This window comes from Apis cerana, linkage group LG1, assembly GCF_029169275.1.
Source record: "Apis cerana isolate GH-2021 linkage group LG1, AcerK_1.0, whole genome shotgun sequence".
In the NCBI taxonomy this organism is placed as follows: Eukaryota; Metazoa; Arthropoda; class Insecta; order Hymenoptera; family Apidae; genus Apis; species Apis cerana.
The window spans coordinates 26,521,749-26,548,195 of record NC_083852.1 but is presented as its reverse complement, the minus strand read 5'-3'; the positions used below and the strand labels follow the sequence as shown (position 1 = coordinate 26,548,195).

Below are 26,447 nucleotides of genomic sequence, written 5' to 3'. Positions count from 1 at the left end.
ACAAAAAGAAAGAAAAGAAAGAAAGAAACGCTCTATCAATTACCCGAAAAAAAAGGAGAAAAATATGTTTGACGAATCAATCAGAACCAGTCCAATGATTTCCTTTTTGAATTTTCAGCCGCGATAATAAAAAAACTGGCAAGCAAGGAAAAAGGCCTGCATTAGTCGATCGAAGAGACGGTAATAGGAGAGAAATGTTTCTTTAGGCAGCGCGCTCTAACGCTGTCCACGTCTTAAAGGATATTTTGATCCGATTTCTTCTGAATCTTGTTCTCATAAACAACCAGCTGATTGCCGGCGCGAAACTCGAGCGGCAGGGTCCACCAGGAGGAGTGGGACGACAGGTGGTTCTGTTACAATCCCGTTTCGTTCCAACCGTGCAGATTTGTCGACCGCCATTTGCATACGCCCGTGGCAACGGCGAAACGTTTCCTCGACACGACGATCGATGTACGAAGTCACGCCACGAGGGGACCAGGAATCGATTTCCAGCGATGAATGCTCTTCCGCGCCTGGTTTGCATCGAGTCCCGAATCTGTCTATTATCTACAGTTATCGAGATACCAGGGATTATATCTTTTATTCGCGTGGACGATGGTTCGTGGCCTTTGTCGAAACTGACGGCGGTGCTCGTGTCGCAACGTTGCTTGGATCGATCCCAAACGTAATTCTCCTCGGCCACGAAACCGTAAGACCGTCGCGTTCGACTTTTATCCTTTTTCTGGGACCACGATTCCTTTTCGGGGAAAATTAAATTTCTGGAAAACGATGGAGGTGGGATATAATTGGAAAACGAAGAGGAACGAATACTCGGAGTGGAAATAAATTTAGGATGGCAACATTCGCCGTTTCTGTTAAAGGTTACCAAGTTAGGAAACAATAAAGCATTTACCGGTTTGCGAAACGCTTCTGTAAATCGGGAATGAGAGTTTATTTAGTTGGCGAACAATTATTTAGAATAACGGGGCCACCCACGAGTTGAAGCCAGCATGTATTCCTATACAACGTTAATGCAATAATCGTGTAGAACGTTAGTAGTTAGGAGGCGCATCGAAGAGCAGTGATTATCCATTCGCTTTTAACGATCAGGATAAATCCAACAAGTTCGTAAATTGCATCGTTGTGTTTAACTCGATTTGCTTAATTGTTGTTCAAATATCGACAATCCCGTGGAAAGAGGTATTACTTACCAGTTTCGATATTGTAACGTTCGCGGAGATATTCGATTCGATTATAATTTACAATTTGTTTTCCCAGTCAAGCTTATAAAATTACACATATATACCTATTTCATGCGTCTTTACGACCGATAATCAACCGACAATAAAAATTAAACGTCAGATCGCAGGTATAAAAGCGGAATCGCGTCGTCTCTTCTCGTTTCGTTGAGCGGAGAGCGGTCGCCACCTCGAAACGAAAGAAGATCGTATCGCTGAAATATGCTGATTCAACGGAAACTGTGAAATAAAATAGCGTCGTCGCTCGCTTCTTTTTAAATTGCGAAACGTTGCGCGACCTTGCAGGAACAAGCATCGATAGCTATCATCCGTGAAAGCAGACTTTATCTCTCGCGTCCCGCTTATTGCGCCTATTGCGCTTTAACCCTGCTGCCGCGCCACCAGGTCATGGTTCCCGCTCGGGACGATGATAATAATTCAACTTGCGTTCGCATAGACAGTTGGCCGAATAGGCATCGCCGTTGCGGCGGCGTGCACGCTCGTTGCAACGGGATGGCAATTGAATCGTTATTAGTAGAAAGTATTCGGAAAACCGGATTCTCCTGCGACCACGACGACGACGAAGACGAAACGTGTGTTTCTTTATCCTTCTTCTCTCCGCCGTTTCCTCTTTCCTTTCGTCTTCCTGTTTTTCCCTCCGTTTTTCTTTTTAATTAACCCGACACGGCACGAGAATATCGCGTAAACCTGCATCGGATGGATGCCGTACCGTAATCGAGGCGCGATGCGAGCGGCTCGTCGCATGCAAAACTAGTTTTCACCGAGTACGAAAAGGATGCCTTTCGTAATTTGTTGAGCACGTCGATCGTATTCGAGGCAATGATACGGAGGAGGTCGGAATCGACAGACGAGATGGCTTAATTGGATCTCAGGCTCGATCGAGATCGATAATTACGGTATCAAGTTTCAACGAATGGAACGAGGCGTGATCTTATCGCGTTTAAGAAATTTGCGAAAATTATTCTCGACGCATCGATTAATTTTAGTCGATAATAGAGGGTGTTGAAAGAAGGCGGATAATACAAAAGTTCACTGCGTTTAACGTTTCGCTGGACATCGTTCAACAGGAAAGATCGATCGGCGTTCATCCGTGAGACGCGAAGAAAAATTGTCCCGTTTCCCGAAAGGAATCGCTTTCTAATAAATTTTCGCGCGTACAATTGTTCACGCTGGGATTACACGCGATATGGGGATCGAGTTTATTAATATTTCGCGCGAATGAGAGTAAAATTATAATTGGAGTATGATTTTTTTTTTTGGAAGGAAATAAACGTACTCGTGCGTAAAAATATTATTACGAATTCTTCTATTAAGTATCAAGTATTTCCATCCATTTCGTACGAGAAACGATAAAACTCGGTGGAAGATTAATAGGTATTGCTGTTCGTAATAATTTTGCAATATTCGTGGTTTCGCAACTCCCGCGAATTACAAAGTTTTGTTATAATACAGGTTTGCGCGGAGACGATTAAACACAAGAGATTTTCCAATTGTTTCCACGCATGACGACATTTCATTCCGTTAGCGTGCTATTACAACGCTTCTTTCGATTTCAACAGATTATTAGAGAGGAAAAGTTGCGCGGTAAATAACCCTGATAATTATATTAATTTTCATAAGCGAGCGGAACGCGTTACTCTCCGCGATCTGGTTTGTAACGTGCACCGCGGTTTATTAACTTTGGAGAAATAAAGAAATAAAGAAATCGAAACGGAGAAAATTGAATCGATTATAGGGATAATAAGGTCGAAACTAAATTGATTAAATCCCCGAGAGTTTCTAAACATTTTTACAACCACGGAGAAAGTAAGAAGCAGAACAAAATTGAAAACGTTACACGTCTGTTTGTTAATCGAAAAGCTTGATTCGAGGCAAATTAAATTTCGCTAAATTAATCGTATTCTCGCGAGATAAACGGCTTTAAAAATTATTTCTCGCAATTAGAGATAGAGAAAGTCATTCGATATTTCTTCCTATCTTATAATTTCTATTTACGAGAGGATAATGATGAAAGAGTTGCTCATATTTAGTTTTTAGAATTTTAATTACTCAACGGATAACTGATTTTAACGTTTAGCCGTTGACACCGTATTAAATGCACGCAGTAAACCGTATTGATGGAAAATTACTGCTCTCTTAATGACAAAATATAGATACTTTTTAGAAGAGCTATTCCGACATTTATGAGCGTGACAAGTCGTAAGTTTACGCGTGAAACGTGACTTTGGATTCGAGCACGGTCAGATCGTTAAATCGGCCAAGATGGACGACGAGCATCGCTTCGTTACACGTTCGCGATTCGCGATATCGCGCCAACTGTTAACGCGAGCTTTCCATTAAAAGCCGATAATTATACAGTTGCCGGTCAATCGGCGAGAAAATACGATCACGATTGAGAGATCAACCGACAAACGCAGAAATCTTCATCGACCACCATCCATCCGTCGTTAATTTACATCGCGAAACCGATCGTTACTTTTTCAATTTCCACTTAACGATTCTTGCGATTCTTCTTCGAATATGTCAATGATTTTTACATTAGAAATCACGCGAATCGCCAACGAAACACGTGTGAAAACATGCGAAAAGTATTCGAATTTAACGAAAATTTAACGAAAATTTAACGAAATTACGAAATTGGATAATTTTATCGATCGATTGAATCGGAATTGAGATTAATTAAACTCTCTATAATTCGTTTCGTATATATAACGGCACGAATTTTTCCACCAACGAAACACGAAAATATCTCTATTAATCTATTAATCACACAGTCTTGATTATAGCTGTAAGAAGGTAACTATCGTTCGTTTCTTAAAATCAAACGCTCGAACCGTTGCAACCGCTTATACGAAAAATCAGCTTTCACTGGGCTCATGATCGAGCCGCAGAAACGGTAAAGTCGCAAATCAGTCACAACGAATGGGCGATCAATAATGACACTACGATACACTTCAGAAATAGGAATAAGTCAAAGCCACGAGCGTAACCGTTATTCCGTAATGCTGAAATTCCTCCTCCTGCGCGGATTAAACGAATTTATTTCATCACAAATTTAATCGGATCGTGCTTTCACCTTTTATCGCTCCATTAAATGAAATGATTTACTACCGATTTAAATCATCTTTACACATTGTAGAAAAGATCGATACGTTAATCCGGATAGCGATACGTGTTCTGTGATTACGATAAATAAGAAATTAAACGACGTTAATACTTTTTTTTTCTCGTATATCTGCATTATATATTGCTGATCGACTAAGTTATATCGATCGAAAGAAATTTTTCTAAATTCTTCTAAATATCCGCGTACAAAAATGTACGGCGATTCCGCGTGAAACCTGTTCGACCCGAAATGTCGAAGGCTGCGCTCGATCGTTCCAACGATTTAATAAGCGTGAGCTATGCACTCTGTTCACCTATCGACCGCGTGAAAATTAGATTTTAATCAATCCTACGGAACAACAATTCGACGTATAATTGGAATCAATAATACTTACGGTTGCTAAACCACACTGTAGCTACCCTATAATAACATTCTTCTATCCGTATACTTCACGACCCGAATATTTCGCGTCTCATAATTTCCGATTCTTTTGATATCGTAACGAAGAAAAAAAAAAAATTAAAATATCGGCAAGAACATCGAAAATGTGTTTCAGGAATTGGTAATTGGTCAACCGCGAAACTAAGATCAACATTCAGAAACATTGGTTTACCGCTCACTGGACCACGTCGATTATCGCATTAAAGCCACGAATTCTTCCGTTTCCTTGATTATCTCTCGGTTACGACTATTTTTCTTCGAACAAGGCACTTTGTATTCAATGAAAATTTCCGTCAGGTTACACAGTCGTAGATTAACATTCTGATCGTAAATGGTAAACGCGTTCCCTAACCCGTGTTCACTTCTAATTGCACCGACCATTGTTGCCTATCGATAATAATTTTGTGCCAGCCAAGGATGTTGTAATAACGCTGACATTACGGAAGGGTGCAGGTACCAATGCTGCTCTGTTATTAAACGCTAACGTTATTTGGCGAAGAGCGATGTAATCGGGCGAGCACGTAATTGGATCGAAGAAATATCTTACGTCTGAAAATTTTTCGATAAACCAGGGGGAAATATACTTGCACTTTCGCGAAAATGATTAACCGTACCGTACAATATCGCCGATTAAAATCTTTTTCGAATATTTTTGCTCGTAAGTATTGCACAAACGATCGCACCCGAGTCGAAAACAAAGAATGAAATTGCGCGAGAAAGGAGAGTCTTCTTTCGAGAGGATAAAGAATAATAGTCGTGTATTTGCGTTCGTTGCAAAACTAGGAAGATTGCTGTACATTTGAGAGAGAGAGAGAGAGAGAGAGTAATTAAGTAAGCGCGCGAATAATAGGTCGAATTTGTTTAATCAAACGTACGAAATCGAAGTGAAACTCTGTTTCTCCGTTCGATTCCTCGCTTCTCTCCATTCTCTATCTCCATTCGGATAATTGATGCAATTATCCTACGAGTCATTGGTCACATGCCATCCGAGAGAAAAACTTCTTTTCTCATTTACACGTAGAGAACACGAATACGCGACCCTCGTACGGTGCATTCGTGCCTACACGGGACGTCGTCCCTCGCATTCTAGTAATTGTTCACGCGCGATCAATCGAAGTGCGATCGGCGATACGTTCAGTGGTTCTCCGTTCCAAATCTTTGTTCTCTCCATTTCTTTTTATTCTCTTCGACCGAAGAAGAACGATCGTCTCGTCGCTGAGAGAAATAGAAATAGAAACAGAAAGTGTAGATGTTGGCCAACTTCATAAATGATAAATATTCGAACGGTAATCGATCAAAGGAGTGAAAAAAAAAAAACGAGAGATGCTTAATTTTCGATAAGGTAACGAAGAATTAAAGATTCCTCGCACATCTCTAACGAACAAATGTAAATCCCGCTTTCTTCGACGCCTCGTAACCGATTCCTGTTAACGAACGAGTCGATCAAATCTTATCCTCGAACCATCTCGGTTCCGCGATCGTGGCAACGAGAAACAATTCTTCGGCGCAATTCGCATCGCGTACTTTCCACTTGACTTTTCTTCTCCCTGCCGCCAAGTTTCTTTTGCAGCCTCTAATTGTTTCCACTCATACAATATTCATTACTACTCGATACTTACGAACGTTCTGACATTTCGCAACTTTAATTTCGTCCGCGACAATCGATAGACATTCCCGCGAATTTAAAGAAAAAAGAAAGAAAGGAACAGGGGGGAAAAAAGGGGGGAAAACAAATCGAAACACTGGTGTAAACACTTGCGAACAAAAATGCGCGTAACGATTAATAAAAAAGCGTTTTCTCCGTGACCCGTAAGCGACGTAACGTTCATTCCGTTATGCGAGGCATTCGTAATGGAATGCGTGCACGGCATGACAGGGTATTGTGAGAACCTATCTATCTATCCAGTTAGCATAAGAACCGCATTATACACGCTCGAATTGCACGAGCTGATTTCGACTCGCTCGTTCCAAGAAAAATCCTCCCATTGCGCGTACACGCGTTGCACAACAAAACGAATATATATATATATAAAAGTATTATGCGTGCAGGGAGCGAGGATTTTTCTCCCCGCAAATTGAGAATGTATTTATCGGGGCACAAACTGATAATTTGTACACATCGCGAAATAACTGAATATATGCGCGGCGGAATGATCGATTATTACTTTTGCGAACAGTTGTAATTTAAAGGAAGGATAGATAATCGAGAAATGGATTCACATTAATAACGTAGCCGGAAATCAGCCGTAAATATTCTTCTCGCTCTCTTGTTGGTGGATAGTTCTGGAGGAAGGAAGAGAAATCTCGGGAACAATTGGAATAGAGCGAAAATATTAAGAGGGAGTCGAATTAAACGTAGGCCGAATATAATCGCGTGAGGCGATCGTGCAAAGTGAAAAGCGCTGTACACGCGAGACAAATCCGGGGCCTTCGTGGGCCATTTTACTGAAACGGAACGACGTTAATCTACCGATTTATTATCTTTCCGAAGTTTCATAAGAGGTCGCGTTCGAAAAATCGTTAATCAACGATAAACGGACACGAACAATACGCGTTTGTATATATCACGCGCAACGCAAACACACATTCTTGCCACGGTTTTGTTAAACCATTCGCATAAATCTTGCCATCATCGTGCACGCGAGGGAATTATAGGAGAGCGGGAAAATTACTTCTTGATCGATTTTATCCTCGTAAGGAGATAATGCCCAGAACGTCTTCCGCTTGTGTCCAATAACGGCGAGAGCGTTGCTGGATACGCGGCTGACAAATTATTCCAATATATATATAAACATATTGCGAGTCGAATTCAGAATATACGCACGTACGAAATAAGACGAGATGGTTGAATAATTGCGCACGCGGAAAAGCAGTTCGCATCGTTAAATCTAGAGATAAGGACTGATCGAGAAGAACGTGTAATTTTCGTTTCATTTCTATCTCCCCATTTATTCGAGGAAAGCGATGTAGATAACGGCGTTTCGATCATTTCTGAATCGCGAAGAAAAAAGGAGCACCGATTATTCGATTATCGAAAGTTAGGAAGCGTGCGACGGACTCGATAAATTTCAACTGGCCCGTTGAATGGAAGATATTAGCTAGTCGTGAACGGTAGTTTATCGCTGTATTCGATCGTCGATCGTATCGGCGTCCTTCTTAAAATTGCGAGTTAAACGGTCTCGCCACGTTATTCGGCCGACAAGCCGAGTAAGAGCAAAACGACACCAAGTGTGCCACTATTTATGTAAATAGGGTTGGCCGATACGATCGTCTGAAAATCAGGTGCGCGATCGCAGCTTTTGGAAAGCGTAATTATTTCGATCCACGCGTCGCGGCCAGTTTGGTCGAAAACCGATCCCCCAGCTATACGTAGCTGAAGGCGAAATCCACGTTAGGTGGACGGCGTGATTATATTCGCAGCGCGAGGATATCATTTTCCTCTCCCCGCCGCCCCGAGCCCTTCACCCGAAGGTGGAGCGCGCAGGCTCGTGCACGTGTCCGGCAACCACGTGTCGATCAACCACTTCTCCATATCGGAAAGTAGGTTAGATCCAGGTGAAAAGTTGGAAGAACTGGTGGCAAAAAATTCCTTCCAACGCGAATTTTGCCAACGCGAACTTACGATTTACAATTTATCACGCGGCGGAGTTGGATATCTAGCGGAGAGAGAAATTCGGTCGCAGATGGTTTTACGAGATTCGGGGGAAGGGCTGTTGGAACGAGACCGGTTTATCGCGGGACACGCGATTAGTGTCACAAACGACTCTGCCCGGGACAATACGGAACGATTTTGTTTCGTGTTCCACTGCTTTTTTCCCACCTCCCGCAAAGATTAGCGGGCTCGGGAGTCGGGGATTTTTTTCTAAACGCCGGCGCGGCGCGCTTTGCGTGCGCTCGATGAAGTTTGTCGGTTCCTAAGCGACAGCCAACGCGGCTGCTGTCGGAAACGCTGGTGGCGGAGAGAAAGAAAAAGTCGAGTGGCGAGTAGTGCGGAGACACTGTAAACCATGCCCGATTTCGAAACAACAACGGGCACACGTTTCAGGAATAAAAAGTAAGCAGGCTTGACCACCGTTGCTAAATCAAAAAAAACAGGGAGCAGTGACATCAAAGCAGTGGGTAGCGAATTCTGCGGGAATCGTGCCGTGTTCTAACCGACGTCGTTTTACCCTTGGAGAAGAAAGAAACGTAGCGAAACCGGTACAAAACATAATCGCGGGCACGAGCTACTAAATGAGATACAGCTCGGCTCACGATATCCTTAATTTTATACGCTACGTGTAATAAATAAACTCGTTTTAATATCAAGCTGAATTCGACGAGACCGCTTTCGAGTCTCTCCAAACGTTTACCAAATTGGCGTACGTTATATGCTTATTATACCCAATGGAACTGATAAACTCGGTCGAGATATATAAATAAATACGATGTAAATACATATTCGGACAGATCCGATTTAGAAAATGAGGAAAACGTTGAATCAAAGGGGCTTTGGATTTCAGCTGGTTCGCCGAAACACGGAGGCATTTTGCATTCACTTTCAAATTGGGCAAGAAAGAGAATAACGAATCAAAAAATAAATGTTTCCGCGAAAACGAAGAAATAACTGAATACGAAACTTGCGAAACCCCAATGTGAATTTATATAGTGACACGGTTCGAAAATTAGAAATATTTTTGTCTAAAAAGATATAAAATTTAACATTATATGTAAATAAATGCCATCTCTCGCGATAAATGCCATCGATTATCGTGATGACAAAATACAACATTTCATCGATTAAATTAATAATTATATTATACATTTAAACGTGAAATTATCTAAATTACACGTTAACGAGAAATTTTTGATTTATAGTACTTACATAGTACTTTCGCTACGTCATCACGAGAAATTAGCCGCATTACTCGTTTGCATTAGGCTATTAATCGACAATTACGAAAATAACTACTGTTGGGAAAAAGGAAAAAAAAAACGAAAAAAGACAATCCGTTGAATTGAAGAATATTTATATCGGCGTGCAGCACGAGCCACGAACAATAGCCGTTAAATAGCATTCCAGAGGCACGACTCAAGGTCTATCGCGCAAAAGTGCAAAGCACTCTCAAAAGGTCTATGCGAGTCTGGCACGAGTGTCCATTAGTCGATAAATAATATCGATATTGATGTTATCGCGTCTTAATTAACGGTTAGATTAGATTAAAACCAAGTAAATTACTAGTTGCGGAAAACAATTTTCATATCACTTATATATATATATATATCAATTATTATTATAGTAAATGACATAATAATAAAGATAATTCGAGCTACCGCGATCTTACGTTAAAGTAAAATATATTAGGAAATTTCGATTTTGCAATTTTAATTCAAATTCCTCGTTACCTCGTTAATATTTTAATTAAGATCGTACGACAAGGAGGAAATGATCGATGCGGTATATCAGGCTGCGACAAAGAACTCGCGAGTATCATCGATTCACGACACGTTGCACCCCTAATATCGGCAATTACGGTCTTTCATATCGGCAGTTTTTGTACAAAGTAATGATTACAATACTATGTCGAACCAATTAGAGCGGACATGCCACATGCCAAGTCGATCATTTTTACCCGTGTTACATGATCGAAGGAATTACGTGGGAGATCGAGTCGAGGCAAGTTCTCCAGAGGGGGGTGGAGAGAAAAAGAAGGAAAGAGAGGCAGCGTCGCGTCGGTCGGCCGATCGAGTCACGAGAGTTGCACGATCCGCTGTGCAGCATCACGTTGCATCCGAGAATACGGATTCAAGGACTCCTCCTCGGCGTGTTAAAGTTCACCACGGTCTCGGAGAGTCGTGGGTGCGAGAAATGCATGGCGCGTTGCACCACGATCGGCATGCCGCGAGTAGCGTTCCCGTCTCCTCACGTGACCGATACAACTCGTTACAACTCGCCGAGTTATTATCTCTAAGCCAATTAGAAGCACCTGAGAAAATAGGGATAACCGCATTCTGATCCACGTAAGCCGGAGCTACTGTTGTCAATGCTCGTGGAATTCTTTTCTTCTTTTCCTTTTTTTTTTTTTCTCTCTCCCTTTCTTAGTTCGATCTTCGTCACACGAACGTCCAGAAGGTCGACTTGCAAATTGGAGAACGCGAAGAGCTGAAAGGTTTTTCTCACGAAAGGTCATCTGTAGCGAATCCAAAGGAGCTCGCCAACGTTACCGATTGTAATTGGCTCCCCCACGGCTAATTCTATCACAGACGCGCGTTTCAATAGATCTATGTATTCTTCTCCGTGCTCGCTCACCAACACCAACGTTTATCTTTTATCGCTGAAGGCGCTCGAAGCACCTTTCTAAATTTAAACGAAAATATTTTTCACCTCTCTTCTCTCTCCTCGCGGTGCGACTCTTCTTTCTTTTCTTTTCTACAATTTCAAAATTTGCAAAGACTCGAATAATCGCTGTACACGTCATACGGAACTTAATTATACAAGGATATTAACATTGTTCTTAAGAATCGAAAGGCACCGACAATTATGCGAGCTGTACAATAATTTTTCACGATAGAAATTAAACGCTGGCCAAGAGACCGAGTAATAATTTATGTAATCCCATTCGAGGCCGCGTGCAACGAGAACATTGTAATAAGCCACGATCCGCATTGGAGTCGACTGTCTTAATTGCTAAACCGTTGATTACTACTATCCCGTAATACGTTCTAAATCATCGCGTCGACGGCTCATTTGTATCTTTGTACGTATTACCGGTAGTAAAACAATCGTCTCGCAATCGTATTGATTCGAAAAAAATTGCAAATGGATGTGGCGGTAATTCAGAAGATTGATAAAATAAATATATGCGATAGAAATGCAAACCGGTCGTGATTTAAACAAACGGAACGTCAAAAACATTTACGGGTGAAGCGTGCCCGACACTTCATTTTCGCTTTCTTGCTTATCGTAACGGGATATTATCGAGATATCCGAAGAAACGTCAAACAGCAAGTAAACGCGATTACCTCGTATCGTTCGACGTACAATTGTCCGTGTTACAACGCGATGATAATCCAGATGACAGCGAAGTCGGAACGAAAGGAATGGCGTGCGAGAGCTGGAAGAGATAATTTTTTAATCGATCGTGGGTGTAGTGGTATCCGGTAGTAACGTAACGGCGATGCATGGGAGCGCGTACATATTTTTACACATTTTGCGCGACGACCAGGTATCGAGTCGAGCGGAATAAGCGGCGCGCAAGATCAAGGGAATCTGGTTTTCTAGGTGCAGTGTTTCAAGTGTATTCGCGTTGCCACATTTGCATGAAACCGTGGCGCGTATATCAACCGCGCCGCTTCGTCTCGTGGCGAGGAGAACGCGATAGGATCCAGTCATCGTTGCGCCGCAGAGATCTTATCCCTTTTAATCGTCAACCGACCGCATAAATGGATTCTTAGATATCCCAGCCGTCGCCTTCTTTAATAGCTATAATGCATTATTCCGAACAATTCGCGTGAACGCAAAAAATAATACACAAGATTAAAAAGATTGAAAAGATACGTAAGATCGAGACTGGCGGACAATTTGGTCAATGTCATTTCTACGAAAGTTTAACTTTCTCCCGAAGAAATTTTACACGCGTACGTTTCTCGGATAGAAACGAAGCCAAGAAGCGGAACCTTGACTCGTTTTAGGCAGGTTTAGACAAATACTACGCTCAACGTTGAAAACAATGTATACGCAAAATGTACGTTTGAACAATAATTTATACGCATAATTCATCGTACGAATGATTTATATTGATAAAAATTGTCTAATAAATTTTCTTTCCAATACGTTTCAGCGTAATATATTTTTTCACTGTGTAATTATACGCTACGCTATATATGCATATGAAATTCATTAATCATAGGTTAACTCGCTTTCACGATGCCTACCGATACCGAACATTTTAAAATGATTTCACAAAAAATTGTTTACACTCACCTTGGAGAGGGGAAATTTATTACGCGTACTTGACACACGAATTTATAATATGCTGATATGAGTTTACAGAATAGTTTCGGTCAACGACGCGTATAAAATTTTCTCTCTCTCTCTCTCTCTCTCTAAACTCGCCTTTACCATTTTATGCACGTTCATCGCCTCTCGCCGTTTCTTTTACCCTCTCACCGCCCCAATATCCCAATGATTTTACCATAATAAAAACTGACCGAGTGACGCGATATGTACTTTACTAAACTATCTTCTACTTAATTGAGAAATAACAGACAATTTTCCACCAGTTAAGGTATCGCAAACGTTCACCTTCGTTCACCACCAGGAAGAATGCGTTCTTACGTATAAAAAAAAAAAAGAAAAAAAAACATAGTCGATTTCAAGTTATTTAATTGATATCCTGTTCTTATATATATATCAAATTTAATTTTATAGTTTGAGCGTTTTTCTCCGTCAACACATTCAACGTACGCGATCGTACGACATCGTTTTTTCTAAATCTTATCTTTATTAATTGTTAGCGAAATATCGCGAAACATGTAGAACGATTTCTCTATTACCGAGGATTCAAAGAAAGAAATATCGTTTCATTAACGAAATATGTTAAATTACTGGAAAAAGTAGTCCGTACTACTACAACGTATTAATAACGTTATTGACGTAATTTAGCGTATTTAATCTATTATAAATTAAAGCATGCATAATCGATCCATTTCGAATTACACGTTAATGAGGCGTATCCGAATTTTAATCGGATTATTTATACATATATACATATATATATATATATTAAGAGAAATGAACGAAACGTGTATAAGCACGCAGGTTAATAATCCGTCGATTACGCGACATTCGTTTGCAAACAACGTTCTCGCGTGTCGTACACGTTTAATTTCCAACGCGTATATAGATATGTAATACACTGAAATCATGATAATGGAACACTTGTCTACTTAGCTCGAGTGTCATTCGCTCAAGATTACTCGTAATTAATACTTGACGACGTAGTTGCTCGGGCATCGACTATCCATAATTAATCCTAAAATCGATCGAATTGCTTTGCGTCCTCCCATTTATTGTCGAGTTTTTCCTAAAGTAACACAAAATAAAGAAACGGTAAAGTTTGCCTCTAAAAAGAATTAAACTGTTTTTCGAGATATTCTCTTTCTTCGTTTACATTATTTTGAAAAAAGTACAGCGAATATTTGCACATTACACCCACTTGTTTACTCGAACTGTTGGTTTGTAAGTTCGTGAAGCCGAGCGAGTTGAATTTACAATCAAGTTATATAAAATAGAAGAAAAAGCGATAAACGAAGGGTAGCGGCGCGATCCCAGCATCGAGTTATTTACTTGGGCAAGAGAGTTGGAGAGCAAAACGATCGGCGACAAATATAACGGAAAGCGTGGGTGTTAATTTTTCGAATGCCCGAGAGATTACTCATTGTCTTTCCCTCTTTGTTCCGTCTTTGTCTTTCTCTGGCGAGCTAAGCATGATTGCATCTTTACATTCAAGGATGACTGGAATATACAAGCTCGACATGCACGAGTGGTGATCGCTCGACCCCAAGTCTCGGCTCCGCGTTCGAAGCCGGTTAAAAGCTACTACGTACACGTATCGACCGGCGTTAAAGACTCGACACTTCATTGGAAAATGACAGAGCGAGATACATTCGAAAATAACACGGTGAAAATAACGATAAATTTACGAGACGTCGTTAAAGCGCAACAACGAAAACGAAACATTTGTATTCAAAATTAACGTATCGCGTTTTGAAAAGATCTGAAAGATAAGAAAATATGAAACAGTTACGAGCATGATCTTAAATCACGTACGTTATTATCGCAAAAATTGAGAAAAAATTTTAATCCAAAATAAAATGGTAACGATTACGCAATTTCTTTCCGTTTCACCAACGTTTCGATATTTATGCGAAAGGGAAATTATAAAATTTCGATGTACGAATAATTTTAAATAATACCTCGCTTCACCGAGTCTTTCATCGAAAATCTTTTGTCAAAGAACGAGTAAATTTTAAAAATGAATTTAGATACATATACATATTTTTTTTTCTTTTTTTTCGTAAATCAAAGTATTCTTTGCAGATGAAGTAACCAGTGAAAGGAAAATGAAAGCTAAACTCGTTGAGCTGTTTTATGGAAAGTTTAAAAGTGTACAAGTTTTAACTTTACCGTTTTAATGAACCTTAGGAAAATTGTACAAGTACAGGAAGTTAACGAAAACCGCATTGATCGCATTTGAACGTGTACGAAGACGAACAAGGAGATGCATGTAATCTTTCAATTTCACTGGAAGGGAGGCGTTATAAGATCTTTTTTTTTTTTTTAAACTAGCAACAAGCGGCACATTCTCGTTGCCGAAAATGGACAAAATAGGAACGAAACTCGTCGATCGATGTTCTTCCAAGTTTTTTTTTTTTCATTGCGTGTTTCTATTTTATTTAGCATTTGATGTTTGCGATGCAATGTTACGAAACTTTATTCGATTTCACATCTATCTATGTAGATGCGAAATGAATTAATTTTAAAATCGTTATTTCGAATTCGTAACGGTCGATAAATTTCAACGCGCAAAAGTTAAAATTTTCTCCAAAGATGGCGGACTTGATCGTTATTTAGAATAATCTTTCAACCATTTCTCCCAAAATTTAAAGATATTTTTGTATAGAAAACCGTTGTTCTTAGTACGATCACTTTTGACGTAATTACTTCTCCGCAATTATAATCCAAAGTAATTAATAAAATTGCAATGACACGATTTATATATAGGTAATAGGTATAAGAAAATAGGTATAGAAACATTAACGTCTGTTTGAAACGCGGGTGTCAGCGCTTGTACCTTATAAATCAATGGAGTTAGTCTGTAAACAGGATGTTAAATTGAAGGCGACAGCATAGGATAGCATTCCAATGAAAAAAAAAAAGATCAGGTGTCTCGCAATTTATAAGTGGTATAATTGCACAAATTAAGGATAAGAAAGAGCTATAGAATCTAAGAATATTATGGTCGTTCCAGAATCTCTCAAAATAGATCGTGCCAATAGCGATAATACATATTACAAATAAGTAATACATCATATTTTTCAAACGGATTCCTTTGAAGTTTTTTTCCATCAATTTCCAATCGTTTGAAACAAAGACATAGTAAACCTTTACCAAAAATGTCGCGAGTACGCCTGCTATATTTGCTCGTATTCATTGTGTATATAAACGCTGGCGCAAATCTGTACATTCGCTTACCTTGTTCCAGTGCTTCTCAATTGTTGATCACGATGTATCGTTTATATTACCAATTGCACATTATTGTTTCCATCGATCTTAACTGGATCCTCGATCTTCTCGATCTTGAAGAACAACAAGGCGCGCGATCCGAGTGAAAGATTTGGCCAATTTTAATTTTCGATCGAAAAATGTTGGGAAACACTGTGTCAGAGAAACAGAATGAGCTTGGCTCATGGTGCACGTGATCATGGCCGGCGCAATGTGTCTCGCGTCACGTGCATCGGGCACTGCACCTACCACCACGCTCTTGTGCACGTGAATTCTGCATAAAGGAGCGTATCGACACTTTTATAGCTGGACGGAAATCAAGTCTATCCGAGCTCGCGCCACTCGTCGTCGATCGAATTAATAACATCCGTTTATAAAGCCCTCAATCTTTTCCGACCGAGCTGTATATTTATTTCTTTAACCGTGTAATAAATTAAATTTTGCGATTTAAAAAAATTTTTCAATAATACGGACGCAGATATTAGATATCACGTATAGCCTCCTACAGAAATTTTCCTACCGTTCGAAACGCTAAATGATTTTTATCGACTGGCCAAGAAAACGTTTCGACATTATCGATTATATCGTCGTCTCGAGAGCGTTCGACAACTCTCGTACCTGTCCACGTTACAATATTTGGCCGCGAATATTTTTGAATTTTATTAATGCACGCTATTATCGCCTGCATTTCTTCCCCCCTGCCCGATTATCGTTGGAATGTAAAACCGTGAAAAAAAAAATCTATAAACTCGTCAATAGTAGTAAGTTTCTAAAATTGTCAGAAATTTGTTTCCTACTTTTGACAAATGACGCGTATAATTCGTTTATATAATAGGAATCGTTTCAGGAACGCAAGCTTACGAGAGTTTAGCAAATTCTTCTCATCATTTCCTATAAAACGGCACATAATGTCACCTCGGAATGATGCAATCCAATCAAGAAAGTCCAACTTCCGCAATTCCAACGATTTCTTTCCAGCCGTGGGATTAAGAATCGGTTCTTTCTTTAGGGTAGTTTCTCAAGCGAAAATGGAAAGAAAGAAGAAACACAGTTACCTCGCGGCTATACAGATAGATAAGTGGGCCAATCGCGACCTAATAATTGGCAAGAAAGAATGCGTCATACTCGCGAAAAAGTAAAAAGTATATTAGTAAACTGGTGGAAGAAACCTAGGTTTAACTCCCACCTAGCCACGATAAGTCACGATAAAAATGTATATATATATATATCGACTACTTGACGATGTTAATTGCTCGAATGAATTCGATTCGCATAGTCCTTTGGGGGCTCGGGCTTATGCCGTTCGATACAATAAACCGTACTTGTTCGTTTTTCCGCAAATCTGCCAGACGTATAGAAACTAATTATAGAACTTGCGTTTCCCAACTTTTTCCACGCAAAATCTCCTTCTGCGACCGAATAAACTCTTACCTTTCGAACAAATCGATCCACGATCAAAGGGTTTCGAGCGTTCGAAGTATCTCTCTCCGAGGGATCCGACGCTCGAAAACGGGAGCAGGAAGAATAGCGTTGTCGCAACACCGCTTCAAGTTTAACCGACGCGAAAAAACCGCCTGTACGCGTAATTAACCGCGAACACCCATAGAATCGCAATCCCCGCGAATTCGCAATCCTCACGTCGGACGTATTTCACTCGACCCAAATACGTGGGTGACTTACGTTCCAGTCCCCAGACATAATTTTCCACAAAAGTCGATCGTTCGTTCGGGTTTGGAAAGTATACAAAGATAATCAGGTATCACTTTCTCGCGCCTCGACTTTCTGCTCCAAAAGAATAAGAAAAAGAGGGAGAAAAAATCGGAAAAGTTTCGAACGTACGTAGGATGGATATATCGTTTCCACAGGTAAGAAAGTAAAATCTAATAAGCGGTTACGAGTGCCGGTAAAAGATATAAATTAACGACATCCACGACCTCATTTTCCTAGTTTAATAGTTTTGTATCTAGAAACTCGCGTTTCTAATTAATCTGCCAATTCACCATGAGCTAGAATTAATACACGAGTGTCCTGTTTATATTATTGGAGTTAACGTAAATAATTTAAGCGGAAAGGAGTGTAGAAAAATTATCAATTAAATATATAATCTCGTTACACGTTGCTACATTCGTAACCTTGGCGACTGCCGTACATTACACACTGTACGAGATAGTAATAGTGAATTTGCATACTCAGCGAAGGCCCGTGTACGGTAAATTCACTTCCGCGCATTAATTATGCGGCTTGATTTCGCTAATAATTTACTGGATCGACACGCCGTTACACGCACTATGACACATTAATTCAGTTCCTCGTATGTAATTGATTCGCGAATCAATCACACATTCGCGGAACATGGATACTCCAAGTAGAAGAAATCTTATACGCGTATATTTCGCGAATGTAATTAATTTTACGTGAAAGCAACTTTGACACATATGTACAAGGATGCGATTTTATAAGATTCGGATAAGATTTTAACCGGTTCCCGTTACGCGACCGAATATTACTCGAAATTGGAAATTTTCATCGATTTACATCCCTGTTCGTCCAACCTAATCTTCCGTTATCTTCGATTCTCGTCACAATCCGGAAGATTTCGTTCCGAAGATAGCCTTGTACCGGGCCAGGAGAACGAGCGGGACGGAAAAGAAGAATGGCGAAGAGGATGAAGCCGGCGTTAATTGACGGAACAGCCGCGGTGGTCGCGTGAATCGAGGCAAGTGGCTGACGCGTGCACGTGACTCGGTCACACTTTTCCTTCCACGGTATTAACCTGTACGAGGAAAGGTGTAGAACCGCGACTCTCTTTCTTTCCAGCGACGATCGGGTTATGTACGATCGGCACGTGCACCGACACGTGGAATTCATGCGCCGCACGTGATCACCGCTGCAGCCTGTTCGCGAGGGAGAGGGGGGGACGGGGGGAGAGAGCATTGATATTATCCTCCGTTGCCCCACATCATCGCTATAATGACTAAGTATGTAAGTAAGTAAGTAGTTTCTCCATCGACGCCCGTTACTCACGTTCGTCCCCGGTTCTCGTCGCCCTTGCTCCTGAATCCATGCTTCCTTTGCAAAAATTTTCACTCGGCCCTTCTTCTTTTTTCTCTCTCTTTCTTTTTCTCTTGTTCTTTCTTCACGCGTTCGTCGTTCGTCGTCGATAATAATAGTAACGACGATCGAATCGAGTTTATCACGTGCGAGCATCCCAGTTTCAAAGAAGATTCGACGTGAAAAAACTCGACAACGGAACTCGTTCACGGCCAGTGCACAACTTGCTCGATCTGTAACCGCTGTAATTTCGTTTCTTTGCGCGCGGATCGCGTTAGAGGAGATTCTTGATTTAGGTGAAACGAACGACAAATGGGAATGATGGATGGGGAGCCGGAAATTCAACGGATGCTGGTAAGTTTGTAGAATCTTTGCGAGCCTGTATGTGAGTATATTTTAACTGGAGAGTATCAACGTTTCGCGAATTAACGTAACGCGATTAACGTAAGGAGGTTTTGTTTTCAATGTGGAAAGTTATGCATAATTGCGTGTTAACTTAAAATAAGTTTCATAAGGCTTAAGAAAGTTCCTGTTTCATATAAAGATGTTATGTAATGTCACTGTGATGAAAATAATGGTGTTGAAAACAATGATATACAAGGTGTTAAAAAGAGTACCAAGGAAGAATAAACGATATTTATCGAATATCGATGAAAAGAAAAACTGTTATTTTTTTTAACGGATGTTATAATTACATTTATTCCCTACATTGTATCGCAAAAGTATTTTCGCAATTTTCGCAAAGTTCTTTTTTATTCTCTCAAAGTATTACGAAATTGAAAAAAAAAAGGGGGAAAAAACATGAAACGAGGAAAAGATATGGCGTCGAAAAAATTTTGTTGCAAAGTTATGATTATTGCTATTTAATTTGCATTCATATAAGATGAATACAAGAAGATAATCGAAGAATAAACTAAACATTCTTGAATAAATGATAATAACCTTCGACTCATAACCAGACCAATTAAAAAAACATTCTCTAGATTTAAACTTATAAAATTCAATGGAAATCTGGCACGATTAGCGACGAGAATGTTTACAATGGCATAAATTCTTGTATATAATTATAATTTATACCATAAGTACATACTGTTTCGTCATTTTCTAAATATGGAATTCTTTATGGATACATTAAAGGATACAGCTTAATTATACTGAATTCTCGTGATTAATATTTTACATAAATTGAAATGATGTATGCGTATATGTAAAGTGGAATACAAGAACCATTTCTATTCTTGTCTCAAGAAACAGTGCGAGAGTTCAAGGTTTTGTATAAAAAAAATGAGACGGTAGGATAGACGATGAAAGAAGAAAAACGATGGAAGGAGCGTAATATATTACTCTGTAAGGGAATTTTATATATGTAACAATTTTGAATGCTGTCACGTACCGAAAAGACGGCTCGACCGTGTCAGATTATCGTGATTAGCATCTGTAGAAGGAAATGTTCTACTTTCATGAGAGCGAAACAGAAAGGAAGAATGGGAAAAGGGTAGGGCTGTAATTGTTTGATATGAATAAAAGCGAGAATGCATTGAAAGGGAAAGAGAGAGAGAAAGAGAAAGAGAGAGAGAGAGAACAGCAAAGATTGACTCGACGCTCTTAACTAGTTAATTTGCAACGATTAAACATAGTAAACTCGATGAGATTTGCCTACCTCTGCTTCGTGCCCATTAAAAAATCAAATTTACCCACACGGTGGAAAACAAAAATTCATTTTCTTTGATACGAATAATTTGATTTTCTTTTTTCCCTTTTCTAGACAAATAAAAATTCGACGAATATTTAAAAAATCGACGAAATTAAAAGAATAGAATTTTTTAAAAGTTTTCCAATTCATTTTAAATTGAAAATATCAAATGTCAAGTTACGTTTCCAAGGATGTAACGATAGAAAAAATAGTAAAGATGAAAAAAAAGAAAAAAGATTGATCGCTCGCATACCTGGTGTGAGCCTTTCTTGCGGAGGATATCCTAGCACCTGTGTTCCAGTTAAAGACACGACGATCAGGATTTTGGCAACTATCGTCTTCATTGTCACTCCTAACCTAAGCTACTCTATTCACAAAATAGTTGGCGAGCGTAAATGAAACACGAGAACAACGAGAGATGGATGACACGCACCCGAAAATTTTCAGTTTCGTTGAGGAAACTTCCGATTTATTGTGAAATATTTGTTAATTGACAATCTAAGTCTGCGGTGACGGTAGTCGGCAGAGCTCCTGCCACTGTCGTACTGTGCGATAGTCTGGAGGGTCGGCAGGCGCTTTCACTGGTTTTATAGGTGCGCAGGAAAGTAAGTACTTCTTCTCGAAGGGGGGGATTCTACACGACTGTTTGATACGTCACAACTATGCTCCATAGTACAAATATCATCGTAAAATACATCGATTTTCGAACAATTTGTTTCGAGCAATTTTTAATAAATGAATCGATACTAGGACGGATGTTTCATGTCCCTGAAAATCATTTTGCTTTCCAAGTTTACTTCCAAAGCACGTTAGATTTTCTTTTTTTAACGAAATTCTTTCGTACATCGAGTAACACATTCAGAGATGAAACGAGATATTTGAATAGAATATCAAGCGTATTAATGTACACGCGTCGACTCGAACATTGGAAAATCCATAGAAATTTTTCATTATCGAGAATTATTACACGCGTGCTTCTGATCAGACGTATCTAACTATTACGAATCGGCGATTCGTTGATAAGACACGGGAAAAGTAAAGTAACAGAAGATATGCAAACGAAGCGCCTGACAGTTCAATAGAACGCGATTTCGTTGTCTTTCGTTCTCTTAACAATTTATACCAAGTTGACGTACCGCGCTGTTCACGAGACTTATCATCGTACGTAGCATTAACAATCGCGTTACCTCCGCCACACTGATCGATCGTTAAATTTACCGAGACATGAATTATGGTTAAAGTCGGCAAGATTCAGGATTTCGATCGAACATTTCGCGTTTATTCTCGCGATATCGTTTGCCTCGATCGTCGACGTTAGTTAGTTCGTCGACCGAACGCGAAATTATCTATTTAAACGAGAAATCGATCTTCGATATGTCGTTTCCGAGTACCGATCGATAACGTGTCGGTTTCTATTGAAAGATACGTCGCACCATTTTATATACGCGCGCTAGAAACTAAATAAACAGTCGTCCAGCGAGAGAAACGAGATTTATAAAAATTTCCATCGAAGAAATTCTTCTGCTTCCTCCGATTCGAACGGAAGTAGAAGAAAGAAGAATATTTTAGCATGAGGATATATAACATTAGATATTAGAGTACGGGATCGATACGTTCTTCTCTCATTTTGGTATCTTATCGTAGGAGGCTGATCGTTCCTACAGTTTGAATAAAAAGTAATGGAAGCAAGGGATCATTTTTAAACATCTCGGAGAGGGCAGCTAATGACGAACTAAACGGATGATGCTGCGCAAAGAAAATTATAAAATTGGTGTTTCAAAGTTTTTTCCTCGGCTCGTTATACAAACAGGCATGGCCTTAATTTGTCAATATTTTTCTCAACAAACAGGAACTTATAATTACTAGCCTAGTAAGAGGAGCGATCAGAAAATCAGCGTATCGTTTTTTCCTTTTTTCTTTCTTTTTTTTTACTTCTGATCGTCTAGAGTATTATTCGACAATTACGACGGACGCGAACAATCTTAAAGCCGTTTGAATCATTGTTCGTTGCACCTTGTCGGTCGTTCACGAGATGGAACATTATTGCGGCTGAGATTATTATCCTTGCTTGTTGAACATAATTCGTTCGTGTGTTTCGAAAGGCTGAGCGATCCTCCCGAGCGGTGTGTATACGGTTTTATATTGCCTAACGCACGGATACACGAGTGCTCCAGTCTAACTCATAACACCACAACATTCTCGGGTCACTTTCGTGATCGTGCATCAACGTCATGCGCATATTCCGTTGTTTCGAGATCAGCCAGCCTCGAGAGAGTCGACAGCCGAAAACGAGATAAATCCATTCCTTTTTCGGCTACTTTGACAAATAGACCTGGTTTTCAGTTTCAGTAGCATTGAACACCAACGTTAATTAATACACGTTGCACAATTGTCTGCCATTTCGTTCACAGGCGCCAAAAATTTCATATTTATACGTAACACGATCCTTTCCTTAGATCAATCCGTCATATTTTAGATCAAGTGATCGCGCCAAGTTTCTATAAATTTACGTTTAAACGTAATTAAACGCACTTTTGTCGTCCCATTTAACGATTTTTTTCCGTCAAGAGAATCGAAGAAATTGTACTTTTGTATTTTTATACGCAACGAACAATTTTTCGATAAACGAAAGAAACGTCATTTAAATTGTTTCCGATCGTTTCAATCGTACAATGGAACATTCTCAACTTTTAAAAATAGAACGAAATTGATGTGAGAAGGAAAAACTTGAAGCAGCTCAACCGAATAACCGCGTCACGACGACGTCGAGTTCGCGTGATAATCGTTGATGCAATTCCACGTGCGATCGTGCTCATCGTCTCAATGAAGATCGATCGATCTTCCATTGATGCATAATCTCTGGTGTGAGAAAATATAACCTCGATGGTACTTCTCGTATTTGAGCGTTTCTTCTACGCGCTTACATTTCTTGCTTTTATTAGAAATACCTTTCAAAGAAATTCTATCGTCGTGAAAAGTGCATTTTGATTTGTTCGCTGTTACAATTTCTTCGAAATTAAATTGGTTTACGATGAGTAAAAATGGCGGCATGAGTAATACGTACGTATCATTCATAGGTGTTCGTTTTTACGAGGTTGTAAACGACACATCAACATCCACGCTATTCTAAAGTAACCGAGAGATATATTTTTTTTATGCAAATGCGATTCCTTCGTGCTCGGCCTAGATGTTATTCTAGTATCTTTCATCGATATGTAAATAACATTGGATCGTTACGTATGCGATGAGACCTCGTCTAATCTTATAATACAGTACGTCTGATATACGTACGTATATAAATTTTACGCGCACGATGAAAAGATCAAATAATTTTATCAATCGACGAATTTTTTTGTCGTAAAAAAATAATACCAGAGTATATCGATATTATCATCGATATTATCATCAATATTGCGCGTAGTATCGAGAAGTGGTTCGTAATTATAGGATTCAATAAATTTTGAATCAATTATATTTAATGTAAAAATTACTTTAACAGCTGTTCGTTATCGTATTTTCGATCAGGAATATCTCGCATGAATATGCAAATTTGTCTGGATGTAAGTGACGTCGATCTTGAACGAAATAAATATCTTTAATAATTAGCAGCAGCTTTATGGAGGGAAGTTCCTCATTGTCCGTATTTATCCGAGCTCCTTTTTTTTTCATCCAAACATGTTCCTTCGCAATTATTACGGTGTCAAAGCGCTATATCGATACTTGACCATGATCTTAATTAATACGAAAATCTCTGTGACGCTAAAATGAAAATTAATTTCCCTCCACTGGATGTTGTATTTCTTTTTCTTCTTTAAATTGCTGCATGTCTCATAAATGGATACTTCGAATCATTTAAATCGTTGTTTCTTGCGTTAAAAGGAGATGCACAATCGGAATGGACGTTCGGCGAATCGCGTGTATCTGTTCTGCTTATTAATCAAAAGGAACGTTATAAAAGTAGTGTTCATTGACGCTTAATGACTCGATTACCTGGTTTTAAGTCAGGTCTCAACGTGATATTTGTTATCGCGTTACGTTTACCTCGCTCTAAATCCTCGCTGACTTTCCGAATCTCGAATTATAAATCGCAGAATCGCAGTAAACGTTACGCAATATAAAGGGAATCGTCGAAAATGATGATAATCCGATAGTAAAAAAGATAATCGGATACTAAATATCTTTACATAATGATTAAACGGTACACATTGAAATAAAATTTTTATAACTTTCTTCGATCGAGGTATTCACGATGTCGTTTCGATGTTATTTATATAATCACATGTACACGTTATTCGCATTATTCGTGTAAAAATTTACATTGAAATCGAATCGCGATTTTTTTTCTGATATTAATTTTCACCAATTTTCATTACTACGAGTAAACGCTTTCCTATTAAATTTATATCATCGGAGGATGATTTGTGCGAGTCCTCTTACGTACGTAACAAACAGAAGCCAATCGTTTATGTGTTTTATCACACCAATAATTTCTCGCTTCGTTCGTATATGGATTGTGACAAAAACACGCGCGTACATAAATATCACGTAGCCGTAAAATTTTCGTTACGTTAAATTACGTTAAGTTTAAATAATAAATCATTTTAGCATAGAATTCAGTAAGAATTCGAAATTATGAATAATAAAACGCGCTGAAAATATTCTCGTTCAACGAACGTTACATCCTGAATTACGATTCTCGTTGCAAAATAAATCAGAAAATATCTGGAACGTGAAGATAATCGGATCATTAAACTCGATTACATTATTTTTCATCGCCTTTGACGGAATGTATATAAATCAATTAAAAAAAAAAAAAGACATATTCTCTCGTATTCGGTCGTCGATAAGAATTTCACTCTTGACATTGAATGCGAGAGGTTGTTTAATAGGTTATTTCACATTGGTTCGCAATATCGTCTTATTTCACTCGGTGATCATCGATGCGGAAGGGAAATAACAATGTAATCTGAACCGAGTCGTTAATTATTCGCCAGGCCTTTGTGGCCATTCGACAGCAGCGTTCGTCGATATTTATTACTATTATTTTTATTTCGATCGACAAACTTCCGGGATGCTCCTCGAATCGAAATCTACGTCTCGTGGGTGGACGCGAAATAGCGGCGAGCGTGGGTGCGGTTCACGATATTGGATATCAGCAGGATTACGAGCACGTGCCAACTCCCGTCCGTTAGTCTCGTCTGGTCGCGGTTGATCAATCTCAAGTGGCATTCAATCGATCGAAATCGAGATAAAGGAAACGCGATTTTATTTAATTAAAAGTATCCCTTATAATATTTACTATATTCCTTCCAAACATATACGAAATGTAGATCGAACGCGTATCGACAGGCAACGCGATAAGTGGATCGTAAAGTAGAATTTTGTGTTCGTTCCGCGAAACCGATGGAATATAACGATGCAGTAACGTAGGATACGACACGTGGAAAAATTGCCAACGCTCCACGATCGTACGTATCGTGCAAATTGATCGTGCATGTTCGTCAAGGGTAAAAAGCAAGAAAATGATATAGTTTTCCGTAGATACAATCAAGAAATAAATAATCCAAGGATAGTGGGAGCAGATATCGTGGACGCGTGCAAAAGGAATCGCGTTCTACTTGCCATTAATCGAACGTACACCAAACGGATAAA

The 26,447-nt window shown here is 39.4% G+C and overlaps 1 protein-coding gene across 3 annotated transcripts in view; it reads right to left on the bottom strand.

Annotated features, from left to right (window-relative positions):
• Window positions 1-26,447, bottom strand: part of LOC107992407 (uncharacterized) — a 71,351-nt gene that overhangs the window by 25,414 nt on the left and 19,490 nt on the right. Inside the window, exon 1 of one of the 3 annotated variants that reach the window (XM_017048252.3) lies at window positions 21,049-21,370. The exons of 1 other annotated variant lie outside the window; for it this stretch is intronic. In XM_017048252.3, coding sequence (XP_016903741.1) covers window positions 21,049-21,139 — 91 coding nt within the window. In that variant the 5' untranslated portion in view covers window positions 21,140-21,370. Of the gene's footprint in view, window positions 1-16,021; window positions 17,015-21,048; window positions 21,371-26,447 lie in introns of those variants that run through there. One more of the 3 variants, XM_062087136.1, reaches the window with a different exon arrangement.